Raw genomic sequence first — 25,554 nt, 5'->3', positions numbered from 1 at the left:
ATAAACAAACAACAAATAGCGTGTGCGTTCCATTTTCACTCTCGTCGATCGAAAACATGTTCAGCCAATCAGAGTGATTTCTTTGTCCGACTGCCTGTGGCCGACGCACGGCCGATTCAACATGTTAAATCGGCCGTGCGTCGGCCATGAAAGGCCAAATAAAGGCCCTGACACACCAGGCCGAAATCGTCCGTTTTCGTTAGTCGGACGACGAAGCGTGCCCTGTCGCCCAAACTCAATTTGGTGTGTCCCGCATCGTCGGCAGTGACACGCCTTATTTGGCCTTTCATGGCCGACGCACGGCCGATTCAACATGTTGAATCGGCGTGCGTCAGCAACAGGCAGTCAGTCACTTAGGTTCACTCTAATAGAGTCATTTAAATGTCCATCAGTCAGTCTTGTTCTGTATTTAGATTTCATGTCATTCATGTCAGAAAAAGCTGCTTCACAAAGGTATGTAGAGCCAAATAAAGCAGACATTTTCAGTGCTGCTTGGTGGATGTTCTTACAGTTTTCTGGGTCTCCAAGGCTCCAGAAATGTTGTGAGTTTTGCTGAGATTTAAGCTGAACATGTTTTGGAGATTTATAACCTCCATCTCCATCTCCACAGGATTGACATTAAATTATAAACCAAAATAAATCAATTGTATAGCTCTAGCCTCCCCATATCTGTGTGTGAAATTGTTCCATCCTCAAAAACAAAAAACGTATACTTCTGCAGTCTAGCTGCAGCTTCTAGCATCGCTTTTCTGTTAAAAAAAGACACTGAATGTCTTGAATGTGGCATCACAAACATGACTTGAGTCTGAACACAACAGGAGTATTTACAAAAGCATTATAAAAACAAAAATAGTGCATGTGGGTGCACACTTACATTCTCTGTCTTACTGTTACATAAATCCCATGAATATAGGAGATTAAGTTAGCTTCATCATATCTCAATCAGTGATTAAGTGAATAATAAAGTTTCTATCGGGTCACTATCAGCCATTAGGAGAGGGGGTGGGGTTTGGAGGAACGGAGAGGAGACGGTGGCCGTTTCTCAATCGCGAGGAAACTGGCTTCCAACCCAATATTTCAAGGATACTACGTCATCGAGTGCCGCCGAAGGACTGTTCCAATCTCCAGCATACTTGGAATTCCACCATGGCCACGTCCTTGGTTTGGGGGTAATTTCGAGGCTGCACATGGGTAGACTTTGCATCCTTCAAATCCCCACAATGCTTTGCGCACGGACCAATTTCAAAAACCCTTGCGGAGAATGGCTGAACCGGCACAGCGCAGCACACATTTAAATGTAAGTATGTAGTGGCGTAGCACATGTGTTGGTAAATATGTTACTTTGTTGCATTTGTTATCACCAAAAATGTGTTCTGTGAAAGTAAAGCAAGTTCATAATTAGATAGACATCGTGAGGTATTTATTTTCGGGACAGTTTATGTTGAAACCGTTAGAGAGAGTGGCACACTTGTTAGCCTGTTCCATTCTTCTTTGTTTTCCGAAGCCGTGGCTTGGAAATATACTTGCTTCGTTTCTGAAGGAAGTGACTTGGAAGTATGCAACTACCAAGCCAGTTTCCTCGCGATTGAAAAACGGCCGGTGATCGTGGAAGCTTTCCTCCTGCCTTCACAAACTTTACACAAGTATTTATCAACTGAAAATAGCAAGAAGACATTCATACTCTGCAATCCAAGACTTGATTAAATCCACCAAAAACCTGACATGACGATAACGAGTGTTTTAAAAAAAACACAAATCCCTCCCTGTGTGTCTCTGAGCCGCAGCAATAGGGCCTGATTTAGAGCGGGTCATTCTGCTGTTGGTGGAGAAAGCAGACTGCTCCGTGTCGTGTGTGGTGTTTGCTTTGCCGCTGTCACGTCTGTTCCTTGATCTCTGCGTCACCGACCAATTTGATATTCGTGTGAGAGAAAAAATTTAAAAAAAAAAAAAGTTATCGTCTAGAGCAGGGGTCTGCAACCTTTTTGACCAAAAGAGCCATTTTGCTCCTTTTTCCAAAACATTTTTTTGTCTGGAGCCACAAAACATATTTCATAGCTTGATAGCTAATAAAGTTGTATTTATTGTTATATCAGACCAAAACTATTTTTTTTTTGCATTTATTAGGCTATTTATTACATTATATAAAACTGTTAACCTCTAATAAGAAACAAAGAACTCCTATAAGGAGAATTAGAAATAATACACAGGCCTACTTTAAAATAAATTAAACACAGCACTTGAGGAGTCATCTGCACATTTTAAGGAAAAAAAAATATTATTAAAATGGGCCCACTTTGAAATAAATAAAACATATAGCTGCACCCTAAAAAGAGTTAAAGGTAGGTAAGAATGGAAAAACCAGCTCGAGTGCGCTAGCATTTGAAAATACACAACCGGAAAAAATATGCCTCTTCCTTCAGACTTTCTCACAGAGTCCCTCCTCCAACACACACGAACGCACACATGACCAATGAGGGCACGAGATAAGTTTGTGCACAGATGGAAGGCTGACAGGCAGGTAGGCCATCCAATCATTTTAGCCCGGCCGGCTAAAATGATTGGTCGTACTTTTTACAGCGCAACGGCTTCCACAGATTAATTTGTTTATGTATTTATTGTCAAAGCATTTAATATATTCATTGCTATCGGGACGTTAAGAGCATTCCATGGAATATAACAAAAACTGTTTTCTGAAATAAATGACATACCCCATTGAATTATGACTGAAGATCGTCAGCTGTCTTCCTCTCCCGTGTTGTTCCTCGACACGTAAAGGCTGCAGCACCTTTGACAACTTCTCTCCACATATCAAACATACCGGTAAACCAGCATCGTTTGCTGTGAAAGCATATAACTCTGTCCGCACAGAATTAAATCCTGTGTTCTTCCGGTACTTTTCTTTGATTTATCCATAGTTCGCTCATCGAGCCGGGGGTCAGGTTATTCGCCTCCAAGAAAAGGCGCTCGCGCGGGACCGTAGCAGGATGTGACGGATATTTTAATTGACCTAATTAAAACCGTTTTGTTTTTTATTTATGTGTCACAGTATCACCTCAAAATACAAGATCCGAAACATTTTCAACCATGCAACAAAATATAAATAATCCTACAAATACTTTTATTTTATTTCCTTCTTATTTTTGTCTAAACTCAAGGGAGCCAGAGCAGAGGGCTTAAAGGGCCGCATGCGGCCCGAGGGCCGCGGGTTGCCGACCTCTGGTCTAGAGCTACTGAAAAGCTGCAACAGGTGAAGATGAAGTTGTTGCAGAATTGCTGTGAGTATCCTTTTCAAGACGACAATTCAGTGAAAAGACGGACATTATAACGCCGGGGGGCGGCGGGGGGACGGCACGGCGGCGGCGGCGGGGGGTGTGTGTCTACAGAAGGTCCAGTTGTGATAGACACGGTTCGCCACTGCTCTAAACCTATATCTGCCAAAAATATCTGCAGTAAGTAAGATACTTCGGTCTTTTTGAATGTGCAGCCACTGTAAATAACCAATTCAACCAACTTGATACCCAACTTGTTCCAGTCCATCTGGAAATGGATGGATTTGCAATCAATGGTTCAATCTGAATGTATTAATCTATCATGTTTAAATAACACAGCTTTGAAAGGTATCTTCTGCTGGTCAGTGTGGGATGAGTGAGCGACTGACTGAAGGCATGGACAGGAGGTCATCAGGGGTCACCGACACATCTTCCAGAAGCTGGTGGAGCTGGTTATCACCTTCAGTGTGGAGCTGGAATAGCTACAAGAGGTGGAGTACGGAGAGAAAACACATTTCAGATGATCTGTGTTTATAGAGAGCTTAGAAAGGCTCATGGTGCAGTGCTTACTTTCTGCATGGGCTCAATCAAGCCTAGATCGTACACCATGAATCCATCCACACCTGCCTGGATCTCCATCAGCTTCAGTCTGGGGGGTGGAGGAAGCAGTTTCAGACGTTAGTCAATTTAACATGTAGCAATATCTACACACTGCATGAACGAAGAAGACGAGCACTCATTTTTCTTGCCCTCTGTTTTTGTTGAATTTAATGTCTGCTCTGTGCACTGGTTTAAGGAGCATTCAGATTATTTTACTTTATGAAAGTACTTACATTAATGTACCTGAAGTTTCAAGCCAATATTTAGACCACAAGTCAAAACGAAGCTACTTGGGCAATCTATAACAATGCAGCCCTCTGTAGCTGTCAAATATTCCGATTGGTCAGTTTGTCCAACACATAGACTGTATTATGCCCAACACTTGGTCTAAAGTTAGTTACAAGTTATCTCAAGCACTTAACCCCAGAATTCTAAAGCGATACAATGACATTTTAGCTAAAAAGCTTCCTCGCCAACTAGTGGCAGTTATTAAATAAGGGTACATTCCTTAATGTAATGTGAGAGGAGAAGAGGAGAGGAGGGGGAGCTCACTGATTACAAAGTGCTTTGCATCAACCAATTATAAATTAGTACAAAAAAACGGTTTACTTGATTATAGTCTGGATTTCTTTAATAATACATTCTAGTGGGATTTATGCTATATGTATAGCAATATAAATATAATAAATGATTTGCTGAACATTAAATACACTACAGAGTGCACCTTAAAGGGGACCTATTATGCAAAATCCACGTTTTCATGTATTTTATACATCCACCTGTGTCCCCTCTGTCTAAAGAGATTCTGAAAGTTTCAGGAAAAAAGATTATCTCTCTTTTTGTCCTGATCCATTTATATAAAAACCTGTCTGAAAATGAACTGATCAGATTTTGGCCACTTTATGATGTCATAAAATCTTTTTGTAAACACTTCAGAGACATGCTTTGTATATATCTGAGACCTATATTGAGGAAAAACAGTATAATAGGGGACCTTTAAAGTTTCTGTATGGGAAGATTCCTGGCTTAATTTGATCTCATCACAGTAACTTAAATATCTTTTTACCCAAATTCACCCTCATCAAATATTAATTTTTAATTTGATCTCATCACAGTAACTTAAATATCTTTTTACCCAAATTCACCCTCATCAAATATTAATTTTTTCAATGGTTTGAATACATTCTAGCCTGTTGCCATGTTCAACTGGACTGTATCTGTTTTTCTATTATTGACACCATACTACTTAGGTAAACACAGGAATTTATTCGAAACAACTTTAATACAAGGCAATAGGAGAGTATTAAAATGAACCGAGCTTATGTACACTTCCTAACAATTTTCTCACGTTAACCAGCACAAAAGTTACTGATGACACCAGTTAGCTATACCAGTGTTTATAAGAGTGTTTAATAATTTGTAAAAGGACCATTGTAAGATTTTTTCACAATGGTGCCAAGCTAAAATCAAACTGTACGTTTTTAGAGCAATGACTTATAAAACTTGGATTAAAATGATGAATGTGCTTGTTATTCCCTCCAGTGCTTTCGTGTATGGGGTTATGACAGGTCATTTCAGTCATTGTGTCTCATTGCTCAGTGAATGTGCTTTTCTGTTTAATTTGTAAGGCCATGTTGACTTTGAGTGACTGAATATATCTGCTACAGTAGATCCATCATGGGTTTATCAGTCTACTGAGCCTGTGTGTGACAGTGATGCTCCACCTGCTGACGGCAGCCATCGCTGTCCTGTGGGCGTCTCTGTCCTCCGGCAGCAGCAGGGCGGCCATGCCTCCTGTGGCCAGCGCTCCCCTCCGATGACACGTCTGCACCAGCAGCTCCATGTAGCTACGCAGGAAACGCTTCTCCATGTTCACGTATTTACTGCGGTCAGGCAGCAGGAAGGCCTGTCTCAGACCTGCAGTATGAACACAATGATTGTCTTTTTCAGATAACTTTGGTGCACAATTAGCCAGAGGTGTAAAAAGTACTCAGATCTTTAACTGAAGTAAAAGTAGCAATACTAGAGTCCTACATTCAAAATTGTACTTAAGTAAAAGAACAAAGGTATTGGCATCAAAATACACTTCATGTACTGTACAAAAAGTAAAAGTACTAATTTTGCCGTATGGCCCATATCAGATTCAAAAATATAAGATTGTAGTATTATAATTATTAAAAAAAGCATATCAATATAAGGTGGGGATAATAAAAATTACTTGATATAATGCTGGGCAGCTTAACCTATAAAAATACATAATGATTTATTGGTTGATTCATATTCTGTAAGGTAAATGTATACATGTGAAGTAGCTATTAACAACATTTTTTACAAAAATGTAATGAAGTAGTAAAGTTTAGTAAAGTAAAAGCATAAAGTAATATAACAAGAATATGAAGTACAAGTACCTCAAATTGTACTTAAGGACAGTACTTGTGTCAATGTACTTAGTTACTTTCTACCACAGCAATTAGTGCACTGTCAACAGATACTCCTAAAGATAAATACACTCCGTGAACCTTCACTCTGTGGCTATAGAGCCACAGCAGTGGTTAAGAGGCTCAGTGTAAAGGAAATATTGGCTCACCAAACTTATTGATGAAGGAGGCTGAGTAATCCCAGATGCCACAGTTCAGTCCTGCTGAATTCTCCCGCAGCTCGTAGAGGATCTCCTCCATCTCAAATGCTGCTAAAACATTTTCAATGAGCACCGTGGCTTTGATGCTGCCCAGGGGAAGGCCCAACTAGACACAGATACACACAATCACTGACTTTCATCTACATACCAGGGACCATTCCACACAGAATTAAGGGCTTTCGTACTTGTTAAAAAGACTTAAGAAGAACAGAAATTACTCATACGAAATGTATTTCATGAAATGGCAGTTTGTAAATGGGATAACAAATTCACTGCAATCGACATGTAAAGAAATATCTGAATGCTCAGCTTAACCCAAACACTCAGAACATTTGATGCTTCGCTTCTCTACATGTCTGTAAATATGGAGGTTTAGACAAAAGGGTGTACACCATGGGGCGAAATGTTATTGAGAATAAGGTTCAAGAAAAGTTATAACATTTTTGAAACTCAAACACAACAATAAAATGCTAATATTTTGACAAAAAATACTTTAAAAGGGAAAAATGTTGCTTCAAGATAATAAAGTAGCTTGGTAGCATTGAATCTAAGGTTGCGGTCGAATTGTCAGTTTAGCTTAGGAACCTTCCTAACGGAGTGAAATGACCCGGAAGTATCTCAGTGGCAGCCATGATAAGACCCGTTGGAATTCTCTAGATCAGTGGTTCTCAACCTTTTTACACCAAGTACCACCTGAGAAAATAGTTGTCTCTCCAAGTACCACCATATGACCAATGTTAAAATACAGTCTATGTACAGTTCAGGCAGGACTCTGAGGCAAATGTATTCATAATAACATTATTTATTGTCAGCAACAGCTACTTGTACAAGGGCAGTCCCTCTCCCTCTCACTCATCACTCACTCACACACCACAAGTGAAAACATAAAGAACAAAATAATAACTTATTCTCACACAACAAATGACAACTGTACAGTCTTCAATCATACATACACACACACTCAATGAAATGCAATAGCTTTATTAGCATGACCATAGTGACATATATTGCCAAAGCTCTAAGTTGCAACATCTATACACAAATACACACAAATACACACATAAACAGTTATAAACAAACTGCTTAGAATGTGGTGTATCAGCTCAGTTTGATTGATTCCCTCAGACTGTGGCAGGCAGAGACAAACTGTCCTGGAACAATGCAGCTCTCTTTATATTCCCCGAGTAGTATGTTTAGTTTTTCATTTTGAAATATTTGAGGCCACACATACACATCTGCCCCCCCCCCCCCCACACACACACACACACACACACACACACACACACACACACACACACACACACACACACACACACACACACACACACACACACACACACACACACACACACACACACACACTCTCACTCTCACTCTCACTCTCACTCTCTCACATGTTGGTGTCCATTGACCAGTCACCTAAATCTAATGAGAAGGTTGTGCCTGTCTCCGTGAACACAGTCCTTTGATGTCTGGGGCAATCGAGGTGAGCTTCAGTCTCAGGTCTGGCTCAGCATTCAGCCTGTTTCTGTATTTGGTTTTAATAACAGCAAGGGAAGAGAAGCCTTTCTCGCACAGATATGTGGTCGCAAAAGGAAGGAGAAAGCGCACAGCTTTGTCAGACAGGGCGGGGTATTCTCTTTGTTGCTTTATCCAAAAGTCCACTAAAGACTGCTTTCTGAAAGCAGGCTTTAGTGTTTCATCACAAGACATCTCTATTAAACTCTCCTGCTCAGCCACAGTTAAGTTATTTGGCAGTCCAGAGGCTTCCATGCTGAACGGGCTTCTCATCCAGCTGTTGTCTTCGGTCATCACTGGGAAATACTGGCGGAACTGTTGTTTGAGCGAGACAAGGTGTGCAACCATGTTGTCCCTCACTCCTTCATCAAGGGTCAGCTCGTTCTCAGACAGAAAACTCTCTAAAGCAGGGAAAGCTGAAACATCACCTGACTTGACTTTGATTTCGAATAACTCCAACTTTTTCAGCATTGTGTTGATTTTGTCCTGAATATCAAACACATTGATGGAGAGTCCCTGTAGTCCCAAATTCAGGTCGTTTAAACGGGAGAAAATGTCTGACAAGTATGCCAACTGGCTGAGCCACACTGTATCATCAAACACATCTGATAAGGGGAAGTTTTTGTCCTGTAAGAAGACTTGGACTTCTCTGTGCAATTCAAAAAGCCTTGAAAGCACTTTCCCTCTTGATAGCCATCTTACTTCTGTATGGAGCAGAAGCTGGACATGCTCGCTGCCCATCTCATCACAGAGCACTTGGAATAGGTGAGACTGCATCGGTCGGGCCTTTATGAAGTTCACACTCTTCACAGCAGAGTCCAGCACAGACTTCAAGCCATCGGGCATCTTCTTCACCGCCAGCGCCTCCCGGTGGATGCTGCAGTGTGTCCATCGCATCTCCGGTGCGACCTCTTTTGATCCGAGCTGCTACTCCGCTGTGGCGGCCAGTCATAGCCCTCGCGCCGTCTGTGCAGACTCCAACACACTTTTTCCATTCAAGTCCATTCTCTTGCACAAACGCGTCTAGGAGCTGGAATATGTGCTCAGCTGTTGTTTTGGTCTCCAGTGGTTGACAGAACAGAAAGTCTTCCTGAGCTGTACAATCATGTTCATATCTGACATAAACCATCAAATTGGCCAAATCTGCAATATCAGTAGTCTCGTCCAGCTGGATGGAATAATAGCTACTACTTTTAATGAGCTCAATCAATGTATTTTTAACATCCTCTGCCATCTCTACTATTCTCCGTGACACAGTGTCATTTGAAAGTGACACCAAATTTAACTGTTTGGCAGCCTTCTCGCCACACATGATTTCTGTCATTTCTTTTGCGAGTGGGAGACAACGTTTTTCGCCAATTGTATGTGGCTTACCGGCTTTTGCAATGCAGAGGCTGGCACGATACGAGGCTTCCTGGGCCTTGGCTATGGGTGTACAGCTGGATTGGATAATTGACTTGCACTTATTCAGTAGATCACATTTTCTTGTAAAGAATTCCGCTGGCTTGTCTTGCAGGTGGGCGTGTTTAGTTTTAAGGTCCCGTTGGAGGTGCGATGGCTTCATAAAATTATTACTTAACACTTCACCACAAATCACGCACCGTGGTCTGGGCTCATTATCTGTCCCACTGCAGCTGAATCCAAATTTAATGTAACCCTGGTTGTATTTCCGAACTGGTTTGTGTCTCTTTTTTATGGACTCACTTGCGCTGCTGCTGATGGAGTCACTCGCAGCTATGTTAGCAGCATTAGCACTGGGCGGCGTTTTGGCTGCGCATATCAATGCTGCGTTGCTGGTGGAGCCTGCGCTTGCGCTCGCTTGACTGTCCTCCTCCTCATTCACTTGTTCCCTTTCGCGGGTAATGTTCTCCTCTGTACCTCTCTTCCGTATACCTCCCGTTTTGAGCCACGCTTTTAGCATAATTCAGCTTTCTTCTTTCTTTCATAGCTTGCTTGCAACGTTCTAATCTTTCGCGGGTAGTATGGTTGTCATAGCAACGCCAAAAATAAATAATTTTATTTTTCGTTTCTAAATCTAAAAACAACAATAGCCTATTTAGAACTAATTCAAACCACAGTTTCAATTATCTCAAGCTTATTTTCATTCGTTGTAGTATTTTGATAGATTGAATGGCGGTCAATACAAATTCTGAAGTTTTTGCAATCCGATAAAAAATCTTTGAAAACCGTGGATTTTTGGATCTTCAAAGAGCTCGATTACAATGGCCAGTCAAGCAAACAATTACATTCGATCATTGGAAATCGACAATCGGTCTTGATATATGGTTAAATTAAAATCAGTAGGCGAGGCTGTAATTTCTCCAGCTGTTACTCTCTTGAGCGAGGCAGAACATAATAGTTGTATCATGCCAAAAACCTGCTGTGTCGTTTATTGCACCTCAAACATTAAAAATAATCAAGAGTTCAGTGTTTCTGTACTTCCTCTAAGAAGAAAGGACAGTAAAAGAAGAGCTCTGTGGCTTCAGGCTCGATCGCCATTCAAATGACAGCGTTGTTTCCCCCAAAAGTTGGCGGGGCCGTAAAGTCAGGTAGATGTTACTCTCATCTATGAAAATCGATAGCCTACTGCTATATTTAACCATACAGGACTGTCTCAGAAAATTAGAATATTGTGATAAAGTTCTTTATTTTCTGTAATGCAATAAAAAAAACAAAAATGTCATACATTCTGGATTCATTACAAATCAACTGAAATATTGCAAGCCTTTTATTATTTTAATATTGCTGATTATGGCATACAGCTTAAGAAAACTCAAATATCCTATCTCTAAATATTAGAATATCATGAAAAAGTATACTAGTAGGGTGTTCAACGAATCACTTGAATCGTCTAATTAACTCGAAACACCTGCAAGGGTTTCCTGAGCCTTGAAAAACACTCAGCTTGGTTCAGTAAACTAAATCACAAGTATGGGGAAGACTGCTGATCTGACTGCTGTCCAGAGGACCGTCATTGACACCCTCCATCAGGAGGGTAAGACACAAAAAGAAATTTCTCAAAGAGCAAGCTGTTCACAGAGTGCAGTTTCAAAGCACATCCACAAAAAGTCTGTTGGAAGGGGGAAATGTGGCAGGAAACGCTGCACAACCAAGAGAGATGACCGCAGCCTTAACAGCATTGTGAAGAAGAGTCGCTTCCAGAATTTGGGGGAGCTTCAAAGACAGTGGACTGAAGCTGGAGTCCAGGTATCAAAAGTCACTGTTCACAGACGTGTCCGGGAAATGGGCTACAATAGCCGTATTCCCATGGTCAAGCCACTTCTGAACTCAAGACAACGGAAGAGGCGTCTGACTTGGGCTAAGGAAAAGAAGCACTGTACAGTTGCACAGTGGTCCAAAGTCCTCTTTTCAGACGAAAGCAAGTTTTGTATTTCATTTGGAAGTCAAGGCGCCAGAGTCTGGAGAAAGGCTGGAGAGGAGCAAAATCCAAGTTGCTTGAAATCCAGTGTGAAGTTCCCACAGTCAGCGATGGTTTGGGGAGCCATGTCAGCTGCTGGTGTTGGTCCACTGTGTTTCATCAAGCCCAGAGTAAATGCAGCTGTGTACCAAGAGATTTTAGAGCACTACATGCTTCCGTCTGCTGAAAAGCTCTATGGAGATGAGGAATTCATTTTCCAGCATGATCTGGCACCTGCCCACAGTGCCAAAACCACCAGTAACTGGTGTACTGACCATGGCATTACTGTCCTCGATTGGCCTGCAAATTCCCCTGACCTGAACCCCATAGAGAATATGTGGGGTATTGTGAAGAAGAAGCTGAAAGACACCAGACCCAACAATGCTAATGAGCTAAAGGCCGCTATTGAAGCATCCTGGGCATCCATAACACCTCAGCAATGCCACAGGCTGATTGCCTCCATGCCACGCCGCATTGATGCAGTAATCCGTGCAAAAGGATTCCCAACCAAGTACTGAGTGCATTAATGGACATTTTCAAATGTTTGATTGTGTTTTGCTGTTATAAATCTTTTTTTTTTACTTGGTCTGAGGAACTATTCTAATTTTTTGAGATAGGATTTTTGAGTTTTCTTAAGCTGTATGCCATAATCAGCAATATTAAAATAATAAAAGGCTTGCAATATTTCAGTTGATTTGTAATGAATCCAGAATGTATGACATTTTTGTTTTTTTAATTGCATTACACAAAATAAAGAACTTTATCACAATATTCTAATTTTCACCCAAATCCCCTGACTATTCTCTCAACTCAGTATTTACATTCTTTAATTCAAAGAAAATCAGTAATATCTAAAAACTTAAACTCCTTTTCTACTGTATAAGCTGTGCACCGTTATGGTGTAAACATAACCTATCTACCTATTGGATCAAATATAAAAGTCAGCCGAATTACTATTGATGTTGCAAGGAGACATATTGTTTGAAGAGAAATTGAAGATGTTGTTTAATTGCTGATATATTTATGATCCACGTCACATATTCAGTTTCGGCTGCAGTTCTCCCAGTTTGTCCAAAGGTCTTCTAATCAGGGCTCTATAAATAGAGAACTACGGCAGATGTGTAATATTGAATGCAGCCGAACTGTGTATTATAATGCAGTTACGTGATGACTTTCAAAGAGAAAAGCAAGCACACTCGGAATAGTATTATTCATTTTTTTTAAAAATGTTTTTGGATTTCATATCGAATAAACTCAATATCCCATTCATTCATCCATTTATGTCTAAAAAATCCAATCACCGAGCTTCAACAATAGCTGAGGATTATGGGTAGTTCGATCTTTTAGCTTATCAAAACCTCAGATTTTTCACACAATTTAAACCAATTAATGTTGTGTAATTAAAAAAAGGATAAACTGATGTTTTTTAGTGGATGAGTACTGGCAGATATCACTGTAAAATCATTTGACAGTGAGGGGAATACTTCCGGTTTTATTATGAAAACTTTGAGACCGGAAATACTGTTTTCACCCCGTGAGGGTTGACGCTAACTTTACATGGACGCTGCCATCAATAGAAATGAATAGGGGGAAAGACGTAGTATACACGCGTTCTCCTGGCGAGACCTCAAATAATCTTCGTAATATCTATCAAACTATAGGTCCTACACATCCACTGGACGTGGATTCGAAAAGTACAATATGCACTTCTCGCTAGAAATCAAATCAAAAGCATTTTAATGACATTGTTTCCCCTATATACAAATAGTGGCGGCGCAGCGCCGCTGCTGAAATATGAGCGCCGCTGCTATTTTTTTTTCTTACATTTTTTTCTTTTTTCTTAAAATAATAATAAGTGGCGACCCTTTTTCATTTTTGATTGTTTGTTATGTGGATTTGTAGTATTTGTGTTACTGGCGGTCGCCTAGGGCGCCAGATCTGGGGGGGCTCTGCACTGGTAGCTCTGGGACGGAAAAACATTTTTGACCGTTGGTGCTCATCCAAATGTTCGGCCTTGATGTAACAACATTCATAATTAAGTAAACGTAACACCCTTTTCACCCCGGTTACACGTTTAATTTGCCCTGTACGGTGGGCGCTGTAAGTGATGAAAGTGGGGGACGTTGACTTATCAGGCGCCCGCAGCTCACAGCCAAAGTGCGAGCGTGGTAGCGAGAGAGCGAGCAAGGGAGAGGGTGCACTGGTATCGGCGCTGTTGTTATTAGAATCTGGTGCTAGCTGCGCTAACGGATATAAGAAGTAGATGTTTCTACAACCAGGGTGGAGGAGAGCTCTCCTGTCAGACTGAGAGGCTCAGTGAGGTTAAGGACTCTCTGAGTATTTAGATAGTTAATTTTAGTCTAAGTTATCTCAGTGGGTCTCAAACGTTTTGACCACAAATTATGTAAACACATATTTCCAAGGCACTCCTTTATAATTATTAGGATAAATAAAAACAGGTTTGAAATCATTCCAATGTATAGGCCTACTATAGGACAGTTAACCAAAAATATCGTTTAAAGTTGGAGAGATATAAAAATGTGCATAAATAAATAAATGTTAACTAGTTAAAATAAGATATGAATGAACAACAAAAATAAAATAAGCTACATTTATTTGTTATTGGCCATGGTAGGTTATTGGTTATGTTCATATACTTATTTGATTATTAAAATGTAAACCAATCTTTTTCATATGGGCGTTTAGAGTTGTGCCCCCTAGATCAGGTCTCTAGTAATTGTGTGCTCAAAGTGCACCAGATTGAAGCATTTTACTGTAAAATGTTCGAAAAAAAATCTTCCCGGGGGGACATACCCTCGGACCCCCCTAGAGGAAGTGACGTCCACCCCCCAATTCAAACATGTTCATACCATACTGAATACATTTGAAGCCATTTTGACGTCTATTACCTATGTCAATAAGTTTCTGTTTTTGCAGTGTATTTGTCTTTTGTAGAGATTTTTCATTTATTCTTTACATATAAAATGTCGCCTTAAATCTCACCTAGGGCAGCAAATTGTCTAGAACCGGCCCTGGTACTAGGCCTCAAGAGCCTTTCTCGTGCTGACACATAGAAACAAATTGGCGGGGCGCTCTTCGCACGCACTAAAAAAATTCACGCGCTCCACGCTCAAATTATGCTGGGCCCACGTGCCTTAGCACCGCTGCTATGACTCCATCCTAGGGGAAACACTGAATGGCCAAACTATCTTACAAATTAGGATTTTCCAGAGAGGGTTATTTGTGAATATACAACCCACCAGAGCGTTTGCAGTCAACGGGCAGGGGCGTAGCTGGAAATTCTGGGCCCCATGAAAGAATCTATTTGTGGGCCCCCAATCCATGCGAGTGCGCGTTTAGCGCGCACGCTAACAAAAATTTGGCCATTTATTTATTGATGAAAACGCATAATATGGTTTTTACCTATACTTTCTAATCAGCAGTTCAGCACCTGAACTGTTGGTGGGTGAGCCTAGTAAAGGATGTCGCATTGCGTTCATCTTCAATGAATGGACCAATGCAATAGTCTACCAAAGAACCTTGAGTCGCACTAGCTAGGCATATTTTCCCCTATTCTTGTGACAATGTTTTCTGATACTCAACATCAAAAAGCTGTTACTTGTCCTGTCTCTCTGTAATCCCATCTCCAACACAAATAGTCTACTCAAGCACACTATTAGGTTGACAGAAACTTACATTTTGATGTGCTCTGTAGTATACAATCGTTCCCTGCTTGGATATACCTTTTACGAAGCAGATTTTGAACTGTCGCGGGCAGAGCACTAGCTTTTTTGCTTTAGCGGCCGGGTTGCTGCCTTTCTCAGCAGAGTGCTAAAGCCCTACCTGTTACACGCGCAAGTAATTCGAGGAGGCGCGAGTGACAAGTGTTGAGCTATTGGGTGGGGACAATTCAGGATTCTTGGATACTGGTGGGGTCATGACCTTGCGTCCACCCCCTAAACGACACGATGTAACCCAACCTCGAAAACCCTGTTGAAGTTAATGAACTGTAATGGACTGCAAGAAATCAACATGCACTGACTATCAACTTTATCTTCTGTCTATTTAATTGAAAATTACACCCAATACAGGAATGAACAAACACAAAATCTCAACATTCTTTGACTTATTAAATTAAGATTTGAACAACACAAGGACAAAAGTATAAATTAACTGAAGATTTGAACACAATTATAAAACAATAAACTCTCAGGACATGAACACACTTACAGCAAACAATGAAAAAAGTAGTGCTAGAGGACTATGCATCAGATAGTAATTGTTCACAACCCAGAATCCTGTCATAGACTGGATTTTTATCCCTAAATCCCAAACGCCAATCGCCGGACCTTCTTGGTGGCAAAATCTTTTACGAGCTCTTTGAAATCAAGTGACAGAGCCAGCTCGCTTTCAATCGATAACATTACAAGGCTGTTCAACCTCTCTTGCGACATGGTAGATCTTAAATAGCTCTTGATAAGTTTCAACTTACCAAATGATCTTTCACCACCAGCTACGGTAACTGGGAGCGTCAAGAAAATTCTGAGGGCAATGCAAACGTCTCCAAAAATGCTCTGGAGTTCCATCTTGTATATTGCATTCAGTAGATCAAGAGAGCTACAAGTGGCAGAAAATATTTTATTGAGATGCCTTATCTCACCCTCAAACTGATCTGTGAGATCCTGTGAGTATTTCTCCCTCAGTGGCTGACACACAGAAGCCATGACACTGTCACTCAACTTCCCAATTTTAAGTATGGCAGAAAATTCTTCAACAATATTTGCTGTTGTTTGGAACCGAGTGTCCAAGTCACTTATGATCTGGTCCATGGCAGTGAAAAACACAGTGTTATGGAATGTTGTTTCTGGCCTATCCTCCTGACCTGTTCCTTCAGCAGTTTCATCATGAAACCTCTTCCTCCTCCTCTCACGGCAAAGTTCTTTTTTGAAATGAGGTGGAACCTCCATTTCCTTAGCTACCATTGATGCCTCAGACAGAATAGCATCCCATCCATTTCTGAGAGTCTGCATCTCATCTCTTAGTGCAGCAACATTACCTGCCTCCACCTCTATTGAGATTTTCCCTGACTGGAGTATCACATTTCTGTCCTCAATAGATTGCAATACTTTCACCCAAATGGTGAGAAGGACAATGGCATCAAATGACATGAAGTAGTTCCTCAGACCAACAGCTTCAGATCTGGCCTGACCTGTGAGACTGCATGAGCTCAGTATGGTAGCAAGGGCTTCAATGACACCAGGTAGGTGCTTTGCTACAGGTTTCACAGCATCAATTCTCGCACTCCAGCGAGTGTCAGATAGCCTATGTACAGAGCAACCGGTTTTCTTTTTGTATATAGACCAACGAGATGGACTGGCACTTACAAATGTGTAGAGGCGGTTAATGTAACCAAAAAAGTTGGACGCTTCAGGGCTCGATTCTGCAGCATGTACGCCTACCAGATTCAACGTTTGGGAGGCACAAGGTGAGAAAGTAGCAAGATTATTATTTTTCAGTATTTGGGCTTGGACTCCCTTGATTTTCCCTGACATATTCTGCCCATTATCATACCCTTGCCCCCTGCAATCACTAATGTCTATCCCTAGATCCAGAAGCACACTCTCCATCATGCCTGCTATTTCACATCCTGTTTTTCCGTTGAAATCTTTGAATTCAATAAATCTTTCAGTGATCTCCCATTCGCCTGTGTCTTCATTATAATGTACATATCTTATGAGCACAACATTTTGCTCGGTGTGGGAAATGTCAGGCGTTGCATCACAAATGATTCCATAGTATATGGCATCCTCCCTTTCTGTCAGAATGGTTTTTAAAACCTTTCCCCCACACAATTCAATAAACTCGTTCTGGATGTCTGGTCTCAGATAATGAGTTAGCTGGCTTCCTTTTTTGGATGTCCTGATTTTGTCTAAGTGGTCTTTCAAGAGTGGATCATATCGTGACAAAAGTTCTAGCGTACCTACAAAATTTCCATTGTTAACATCGCCCAAAGCATGCGTTTTACCTCGGAAAGCTAAATTCCTTGTTGCCAAGTGCAGAGTGACATCAAGGAGTCTCTGCAAGATAGCTTTGTTTTTCTCAATTTCAGACTGTAGCTCTCTCTGCAACTGATGATCAACGCCACATGCAGTCATAACCGAACACTATAGGTGTTTCCATCGCAAATAACAGTCCCTGTGATTCCTACTTGTTTCATGGCTTGGGAATTTATCATACATGCGATGCCAATCGACGTCACACATCTTGTATCCCTGGTCACTACTCAAAGCAGTAAGAGAGGGTATTTTTTGCTCCTTGGAGAAAAGAACACATGGTATGCAGAACAGTGCATTTGCACTTTCACTGTGAATCAACCAGTCCCTTTTCACTTTTCCCCTACCCTTATCTGCTTTGGTGTATTTCAAGTAATCTGGAAATGTCTTTCCCTTTGAATCATGTGGAAATTCTTGATCTGTTTCTCGCATTGCTAATTTCTTCACAATAGTTGCCCTGTCCTTGTCACTCATCCTAGCTGGGAACAACCCTGGGTCAAGTGATAGCAGATCTTCTACCTCAGACACCACTACAGGTGGCTCAGTATCTGTGGCATCCTGTGTCGGAGCCTCACTTTGTCCCTGACATTGACTGTCCATAGCTGCTTCCTCCTCATCTGTGCTGCTTTCATGGTCCTCTACCTCTTCTTGTACTGGTACTTCTGCCTCTTCACCTCTGCTCTCCTCGTTGGCTGCCTTGCTCGAGGGCCCTGGCTCTAGAGTATCCATAGTGTACATAATTTATAAAATGCCCTATAATAGTAATAACACAGTACAGCTCGAGCTATCTCTTAATTGTTATAATAATAATAATAATAATAATCATTTGTATAGATATTTTCCAATTGCTCAAATCTAGCTATAGCTACTGTAACAACCTCAATTTAATGTGCCAGTTGTCAATGGTATTGCAATTACTGGAAGAACTAGAGTAACTAAATGTGAATATTACCTACAGTTGTATTCAATGCATGGTAAGCATATTTAAAATCTGTTTGTTAACCCCAAGCCCTGCTGCTTTACCTCCCTCTCCTTCAACTGGGAGCTGGCCTGAGGGAAGGGGTATTTGATCCTGAAGCCGCATCTGTGCATTAGAGCAGATGTGATTAGCATGTAACATTATACAGGTTAGGTTAGCTAGCCATAGCAAAAGGGCATAGCTGCTGGATACAAATTCACTGGGCTCATCTACACTCATCTAATTTTTGATAGCAACAGGTAGCTAACGTCAGCCACAAAATGTTGGCCAAGCTGTTATGGGCTTCAAAACAAGTTCTGCGAATAAATACCTTTCTTGTGAAAATACTTGGTGACTAGCTGTCAACCTCTTTTATTATTTTCCTCTTGCTGACGTTTTTTCTTTCGTTTCTGAGCTCCTGATTCATGAGCTGTGGAGGAAATTTTCCTGTCAGTCTGTTCAAGCTGCAAGCTTCTGGTGCGCTGCTGTGCCGCCTAGTTATAGTTGAAAGTGGGGGTGCAAGATTAGTAACTAGCAGGCAAGGGGTGGTTTGGAGTGGGTCAGGCACGACCACCTCCATGGCAGAATTTTTTTAATTTAATGAACACCTGTACGTGCAATTTCCTGCAATATAGAGCACAGAACTGTCTCAAAATCCTATGGGATCCTAAAGGATTCCTATAGGGTTCCAAAAACGTATAGAGATTCCTATAGCATTTTTTGACTAAGGATGTTATCCTACACTTTAAGCTGTCTGATATCCCATTACCTGTAACTCTTGGGTCTCTTTCTCACTTTCTCTGCCTCCTCCCTGAGTCTGCACAGTCACCACATCATTCTACATTAAGGAGAGCCATTCACGTATGAGTACACTGAACTGGTTTGAATACACAATCTTTATGCTACTCTGTAAAGAAAGGGAGAGAGTGGGGAATATATTATCCAAGTATTGGTGTCTTAATTTGTTATGTTATCTTACACTTTAAGCTGACTGATATTTCCATTACCTGTAACTCTTGTCTCTTTCTCTCCTTCTCTGCCTCCTCCCTGAGTCTGCACTGTCACCACCTCATCATTCTACACAGGAGAGCAATACACGTATGAATACACTGAACTGGGTTGAATACATGATTTTTTCTTTTTTCTGCCATGTTCTACCAGGTTGGCTGGCCACACAGACACACACACACACACACACACACACACACACACACACACACACGCACACACACACGCACACACGCACACACACACACACACACACACACACACACACACACACACACACACACACACACACACACACACACACACACACACACACACACACACACACACACACACACACACACACACACACACACACACACACACACACACACACACACACACACACACACACACACACACACACACACAGTGTGCAGGTTAGTTACAGTAGGAGATGGGCTTCTATTATATTCTATCATTCTATAATTCATTCTTCTTTTATTTTCATTTCAGGTAGTTGTACCTTAAGAGAATTGAAGGCTGGCATCTGTAAATGCAGATAGATATAAGTACTTTATTCCTATTTTATTATCATTATTTTCTTTCCAATGAAATCAAATCAGAAAATAAGTGGTATATGATGGAAATATGAAAGTCAATGCTTGAAGGAAAATGGACTTCGGAAATCAGTTTTTTATTTTTTATTTACTGTTCTGTAAAAGTCTTGTCGAATGTAATGTTTTATGTTTTGTGTGGACCCCAGGAAGACTAGTTGTTGTCATGCAACAGCTAATGGGGATCCTAATAAACTCAAACTCTAATGGGCTTCGATCTACCAGGTAGCTAGCTAGTCAAACACACACACTGGTTGATGTTACTAGCTAGCTAGCAAACGCCAGCTAACCGCTAGCTAACATAAAGAGTGACCTGTAATTCAATGCAGCGAAAATGAAGAGAAGGTGATGATTATAAATGTGTTTTATTGTATTGAGTGGTAGAAGTAAAGACATGTCTAACATATTCTTTGTTTGAACAACTTACTGAAAAGGTCTGCCACCAATGACAGACTGGTCGCGGTGATTTACACTCCCCCTACCTGCATCAGGACTGCTGTGGGTGGGAGGCAGTTGATCAAACCATTGTGAGCGAAATGCGGGGGGGGTCGCAATCTTTTGAAACTTAAAAACTCGCTATTAAGTGTCTATAATCAGCACAAGTTATTTCATTGCGTATTATTAATTTGATTGAAATTACATACTTATGTTTACAGTGATATATTGGGGGGTACATATCATATTTTTCATATGATCAAAAAGTGGGGGTGCAAAAGCACACGTTTGCTCCCCCAAGGTCAATTGTGGGGATGCACCTGCTCCGCTTGCTCCATTGCTCAGGCGCCCATACCATGCAATGAATGAAGGGAGGGGTGCTCATTCTGTCAAACAGAGTAACAAGCACCTGTTTGTTTCTTTTGTGATGTTTTTTTTTAATACAGGCAATTATACTTTTGAGTCATCTACATTAACTTACTTTAGGATAATAATAAAACCATATTAATAAAAAGATAATAATAGTGTTCTCTGCCCCCCCCCCCCCCCCAGTCCTGGGCCCTTGGAATCATCCTAACCTCCCCCGCCCCCCCCCAGCTACGCCCCTGTCAACGGGAGCACTCGAGGTCGAAAGCTTTAAAACGTGATTATAAGTCGTAATAAGCGCTTGAACAATCAACCTATTTGGTCGTATGAGTTGGAGGACTTCTTGTTGTATTAATGTGGACCGGAGGGGGAGGGTGACAAGCATAAGTTTCACTTTCCTTTTTTATTTCAATTCCAACCTTGGTCATGAAGAATATGTTTCTCTGTTGTCCATGTTCAAAAAGCATAAAACAACACCATAAGAGCACGTTGCAAAGTCTAGATGGGCTTACAGTAGCCCGCCATTCTTATTATACATCCATGTAGTCTGCTGTATAGAATACTGTAGTTTCCCCACAGCAGACATACATTTATGACGCCCGTTGGTGCATCATAAATACGTCGGATAGTGTATGCAGTCGGATTCTCAAGGCACCACAGTCTCTTCTCCTAAGTCCTTTTGCATTCTCCTATCCACTATTCCTTAACCCTGTTTGACTTTACATCAGCTGCCCATATGCTACATTGAATTAAAAATGATTTTAGCATCATTAAAAAAGAAGATAACTGATACGTATGCACACCTTCAGTTGTGTCCACACAAATATATTTTTCCACAGTCTGGCCTCCATGAAACTCTCCACCTGGAAAACAATGAGAAAGAGTTTGACATGTTGACTGTATACGTGTGTGTGTGTGTGTGTGTGTGTGTGTGTGTGTGTGTGTGTGTGTGTGTGTGTGTGTGTGTGTGTGTGTGTGTGTGTGTGTGTGTGTGTGTGTGTGTGTGTGTGTGTGTGTGTGTGTGTGTGTGTGTGTGTGTGTGTGTGTGTGTGTGTGTGTGTGTGTGTGTGTGTGTGTGTGTGTGTGTGTGTGTGTGTGTGTGTGTGTGTGTGTGTGTGTGTGTGTGTGTTAGTGTGTGTGTTACTTTTGAGAGGTAGAAAAAGGGTCCACTCCCGTTTCTGAAGAGTTTCTCTCCACAGTGAAACATGAGGAGTCCAAAGTCAAAGAGAGGACCAGGAGCCTCCTTTCCCCCCACCTGGTAAACAGATTCATACACAATATTTATCTTTATGTATACATTTTTGATAATTCATATAGTTATTTGGCGTACAATACATCAAATACAATGAAAAATACCCATCAAACATTACCATAGATACAACAAAATCACACATTTGAGCAGTATAGCGAGATTCAAATTATTCTGTACAGCCATTTTCGTTTTCTAGACAGATATCAGTTTAATAACACATTGTATTTTGATACTACCACAAGGTGGCGCCCAAGTAAAATTAAGTCAAACCAGTTTAGGCTTTTTTCCATTTAACCACCTTCTGTAGAAGAGAATAGAATGAGTGAGGTACAGAGTGCTACTACCATCATGTTGTGCTCCACCATGTTCCAGGCTCTAGGACGGAGCATCAGCACAGGAGCCTGAGATATGTGTGGAGCATCTGTAACAAATGAGAGTGCACAGTGACGTACATGTGTTATCACAAATATTCCTGAACATGTACAGTTAGACCGTCCAGAAAAACGCGGGCAAAAATCCTTGATTATGCGGGCTAAATTCCTTGATTATGCGGGCTAAAATCCTTGATTATGCGATTAAACATGCGGGGTTTTTATGTGATTTTATGCGGTGAAATTGCGGGAAGTTGTGGTTAGTTGCAAAATATGCGGAAAGTTGCGAAATATGCAAAATATGCGGGAAAAAAGAATAACAATTTTTTAAAATGTCGGGCTGTCTTATTTATTCTCTCTCACACACAACCTGCCACTAACGTTAAACCCCTTTACTATTCAATTAAACAAATGCAATGTTTATTTATTGTAAAAGCAATTGGGCTATTTTAATCTCACACACACACACACACACACACACACACACACACACAGACACACACCCCCCCCCCCACACACACACACTTCTCCGCCTCATTCTGTTTTCATTTACTCGTTCGTTATCTGACCAGCTTCAATCTTGTAGGCTACTCACTTCGTTTCTTGTAGCCCTCGAAAGGGTTTTGGAGGTTGATGCCTCGATGAACGTGCGTTGTTTGGCTTTCTTGTCCGCAGCAGCAGAAAGCATTTTCGAATGTTTAAATGAATCAAAGTGGGTCGTCACCGTCGATTTTCTCTTATGCTCCAACACACAGTTGCACGGGGTGCAGAATAGTTCCCCCCCACTTTTTGCCCGGTCTTTAGTAGAAATGTTCGTCGGTAAATGAGATTGATTCGATTTTTTCATCTTGGTGTTTTCTCTATCGTGTGAGCTCCACACGTTCACTCTATACAGTGTTGTTTACATTCTGTGATGCGCGAGCTGATGACGTCACGTCAAGACGAGTTAACTTTTTTTTCCCTCAACTTTGTGTGGAAAAATGCGGGGTTATGCGGCCTTTTGATCAATATGCGACCTTTTAAAAATCTGCGCCATTTTGCTGATTATGCGGTAAGTTCTGCGATCGCAGAATCGCGTTTTTCTGGAGGATCTATTAAGTAATGTAGTTTTATATAAAGTAGAGCACTTACTGGGGAACTTGTTGTGAACTGCCTTATAAACGTTGCAAAGTCCTTTGATCTGGTTGTAATATGTAGGGCAGTTCCCATCATCAAAGTCCACCTGAAACCAGAGAGAGTGCACAGTGTCTCTGTGAGGCTGCGCTGAGGGACATGCTGCTTTGAGATAATTAGATTAGATTAGTAACATGCTGACAGTGACAATGCTAACATTTAGACAATTAGCAGGTATTGTCATGTTCACCATCTCGCTTCATCGTGTTAACATGCTAATATTGGAAAACAAACAATGGCATTATCATAAAACAAGATTTTGGACCAATGAACAAGTTTCCAAAAGCAAAATGGGAGCCAGATCGAGCCTTTAGCTATCAAGGTCCTCCTTAGTGGAACCAGCTTCCAGTTTGTGTTTGGGAGGCAGACACTCTCTGAACATTTAAGAGTAAGTTAAGACTTTCTTTTGTTATTGCTTATAGTTATAGCCTGCTCAGGCTTGCCTTGAACCATCTCCTAGTTATGCTGCCATAAGCCAATTTTGTTGGGGACTTTCATCTTTCAAAGTTTCACCTCTCTTCTCCTATTTTTATTTTCCTCTCTATGAATTTCTAGGCACTCATTTCCCATAAATACATGTTACTAAAACAGTATACAAAGTTTTTGTTGTGGCTCTCACCTGGCAAGTTGCCACCATTAAAGGATGCATGTTGTCATATGGATCCAGCCTGATATCGTTAACATCGGGCTGGATCCATCTTCTTTTTTCTTACATTATTATTTTCATCATTTCTGCCTTTTATAACGTTTTATTATGTAACACGACAATCCTTCCCTCAATGGTTTATACCAATTTTCCCTATTAATTGTGTTTTTTTGGGGGGAGAGACCATGGGCCATATGCTTAACAGGTGTAAACCCCCCAGAGAATGTAATTGTAATATGTGATATTAGGTTATATAAATAAAGTTAAATGCTTGATGAAATTATTGTTCCAAAAAAGATATTTTGTGTTGATTCAGACATTGAAGAATTAAAAAAGGGCTTTGTGAATAATTGGATCCATAGGTTAAACACTCAATGCTCACATGCCCCCTTCGATAGCTCAATTGATGCTCCCCTTTGTTAATCCACAGACTGAAAAGTCAAAGCTCACATGCCCCTTTCGATAACTCATTTGGTAGAGTGGAGGACTGGAGGTTCTATTGAAAGATATTCTTAGGTCGCTGGTTCAACTCCGGCTCGAAGGATGTGTGTTTCAAAGGTGTTTCCATTTGGAATTAAAATAAATGCATGAGCATTTTCTCGCCATAAGCGAAATCGAGCCACATTCTTCTTTGTTCATGAAGACGCTGAACTATTTAAAAAGGACTTTGTGTTTCAGAGTAGTTGGATTCATAGATTGTGAGTTGTATAGCTTTTTTATTTCCTTTGTGAATAATCAAGCAGCAGGTAGAACACTCTATCTGTTTAGGAATTGAACCACGCTCCTCCTTGTTGTTCGATTGGCTGAACAGTCAAAGTTCACGAGCCCTCTTTGATAGCTCAGTTGGTAGAGCGGAGGACTGTAGGTTCTAATGACCCTCCTCCTTGTTGTTGTTCGATTGGCTGAACAGTCAGAGTAGATGGATTCATAGATTGTGAGTTGTATAGCTTTTTTATTTCCTTTGTGAATAATCAAGCAGCAGGTAGAACACTCTATCTGTTTAGGAATTGAACCACGCTCCTCCTTGTTGCTTGATTGGCTGAACAGTCAAAGTTCACAAGCCGTCTTTGATAGCTCAGTTGGTAGAGGGGAGGACTGTAGGTTCTAATGAAAGATATCCTTAGGTCACTGGTTCAACTCCGGCTCGAAGGATGTGTGTTTCAAAGGCGTCTCCATTTGGAACTCAAAGTAATGAATGGCCATTTTCTCCCCGTAGGCGAAATCGAGACCCAAGCTTCTGTGTTGATTCAGAC

General features: G+C 41.0%; 1 protein-coding gene across 1 annotated transcript in view; it reads right to left on the bottom strand.

The window, feature by feature from the left end:
- ugl (ureidoglycolate lyase) overlaps positions 1-25,554 on the bottom strand; it is a 215,706-nt gene that overhangs the window by 3,994 nt on the left and 186,158 nt on the right. The window contains exons 4-11 of the mRNA XM_079670709.1: positions 23,614-23,704; positions 22,456-22,532; positions 22,004-22,114; positions 21,663-21,722; positions 6,457-6,613; positions 5,594-5,786; positions 3,840-3,918; positions 3,659-3,751 (exon numbers count right to left, since the gene is read on the bottom strand). Of these exons, the coding sequence (XP_079526835.1) occupies positions 3,659-3,751; positions 3,840-3,918; positions 5,594-5,786; positions 6,457-6,613; positions 21,663-21,722; positions 22,004-22,114; positions 22,456-22,532; positions 23,614-23,704 (861 nt within the window). The remainder of the gene's footprint in view (positions 1-3,658; positions 3,752-3,839; positions 3,919-5,593; positions 5,787-6,456; positions 6,614-21,662; positions 21,723-22,003; positions 22,115-22,455; positions 22,533-23,613; positions 23,705-25,554) is intronic.

This window comes from Notothenia rossii (assembly GCF_949606895.1).
Source record: "Notothenia rossii genome assembly, chromosome: 3".
Lineage (NCBI taxonomy): Eukaryota > Metazoa > Chordata > Actinopteri > Perciformes > Nototheniidae > Notothenia > Notothenia rossii.
This window is presented reverse-complemented; position numbering and strand designations above follow the sequence as displayed.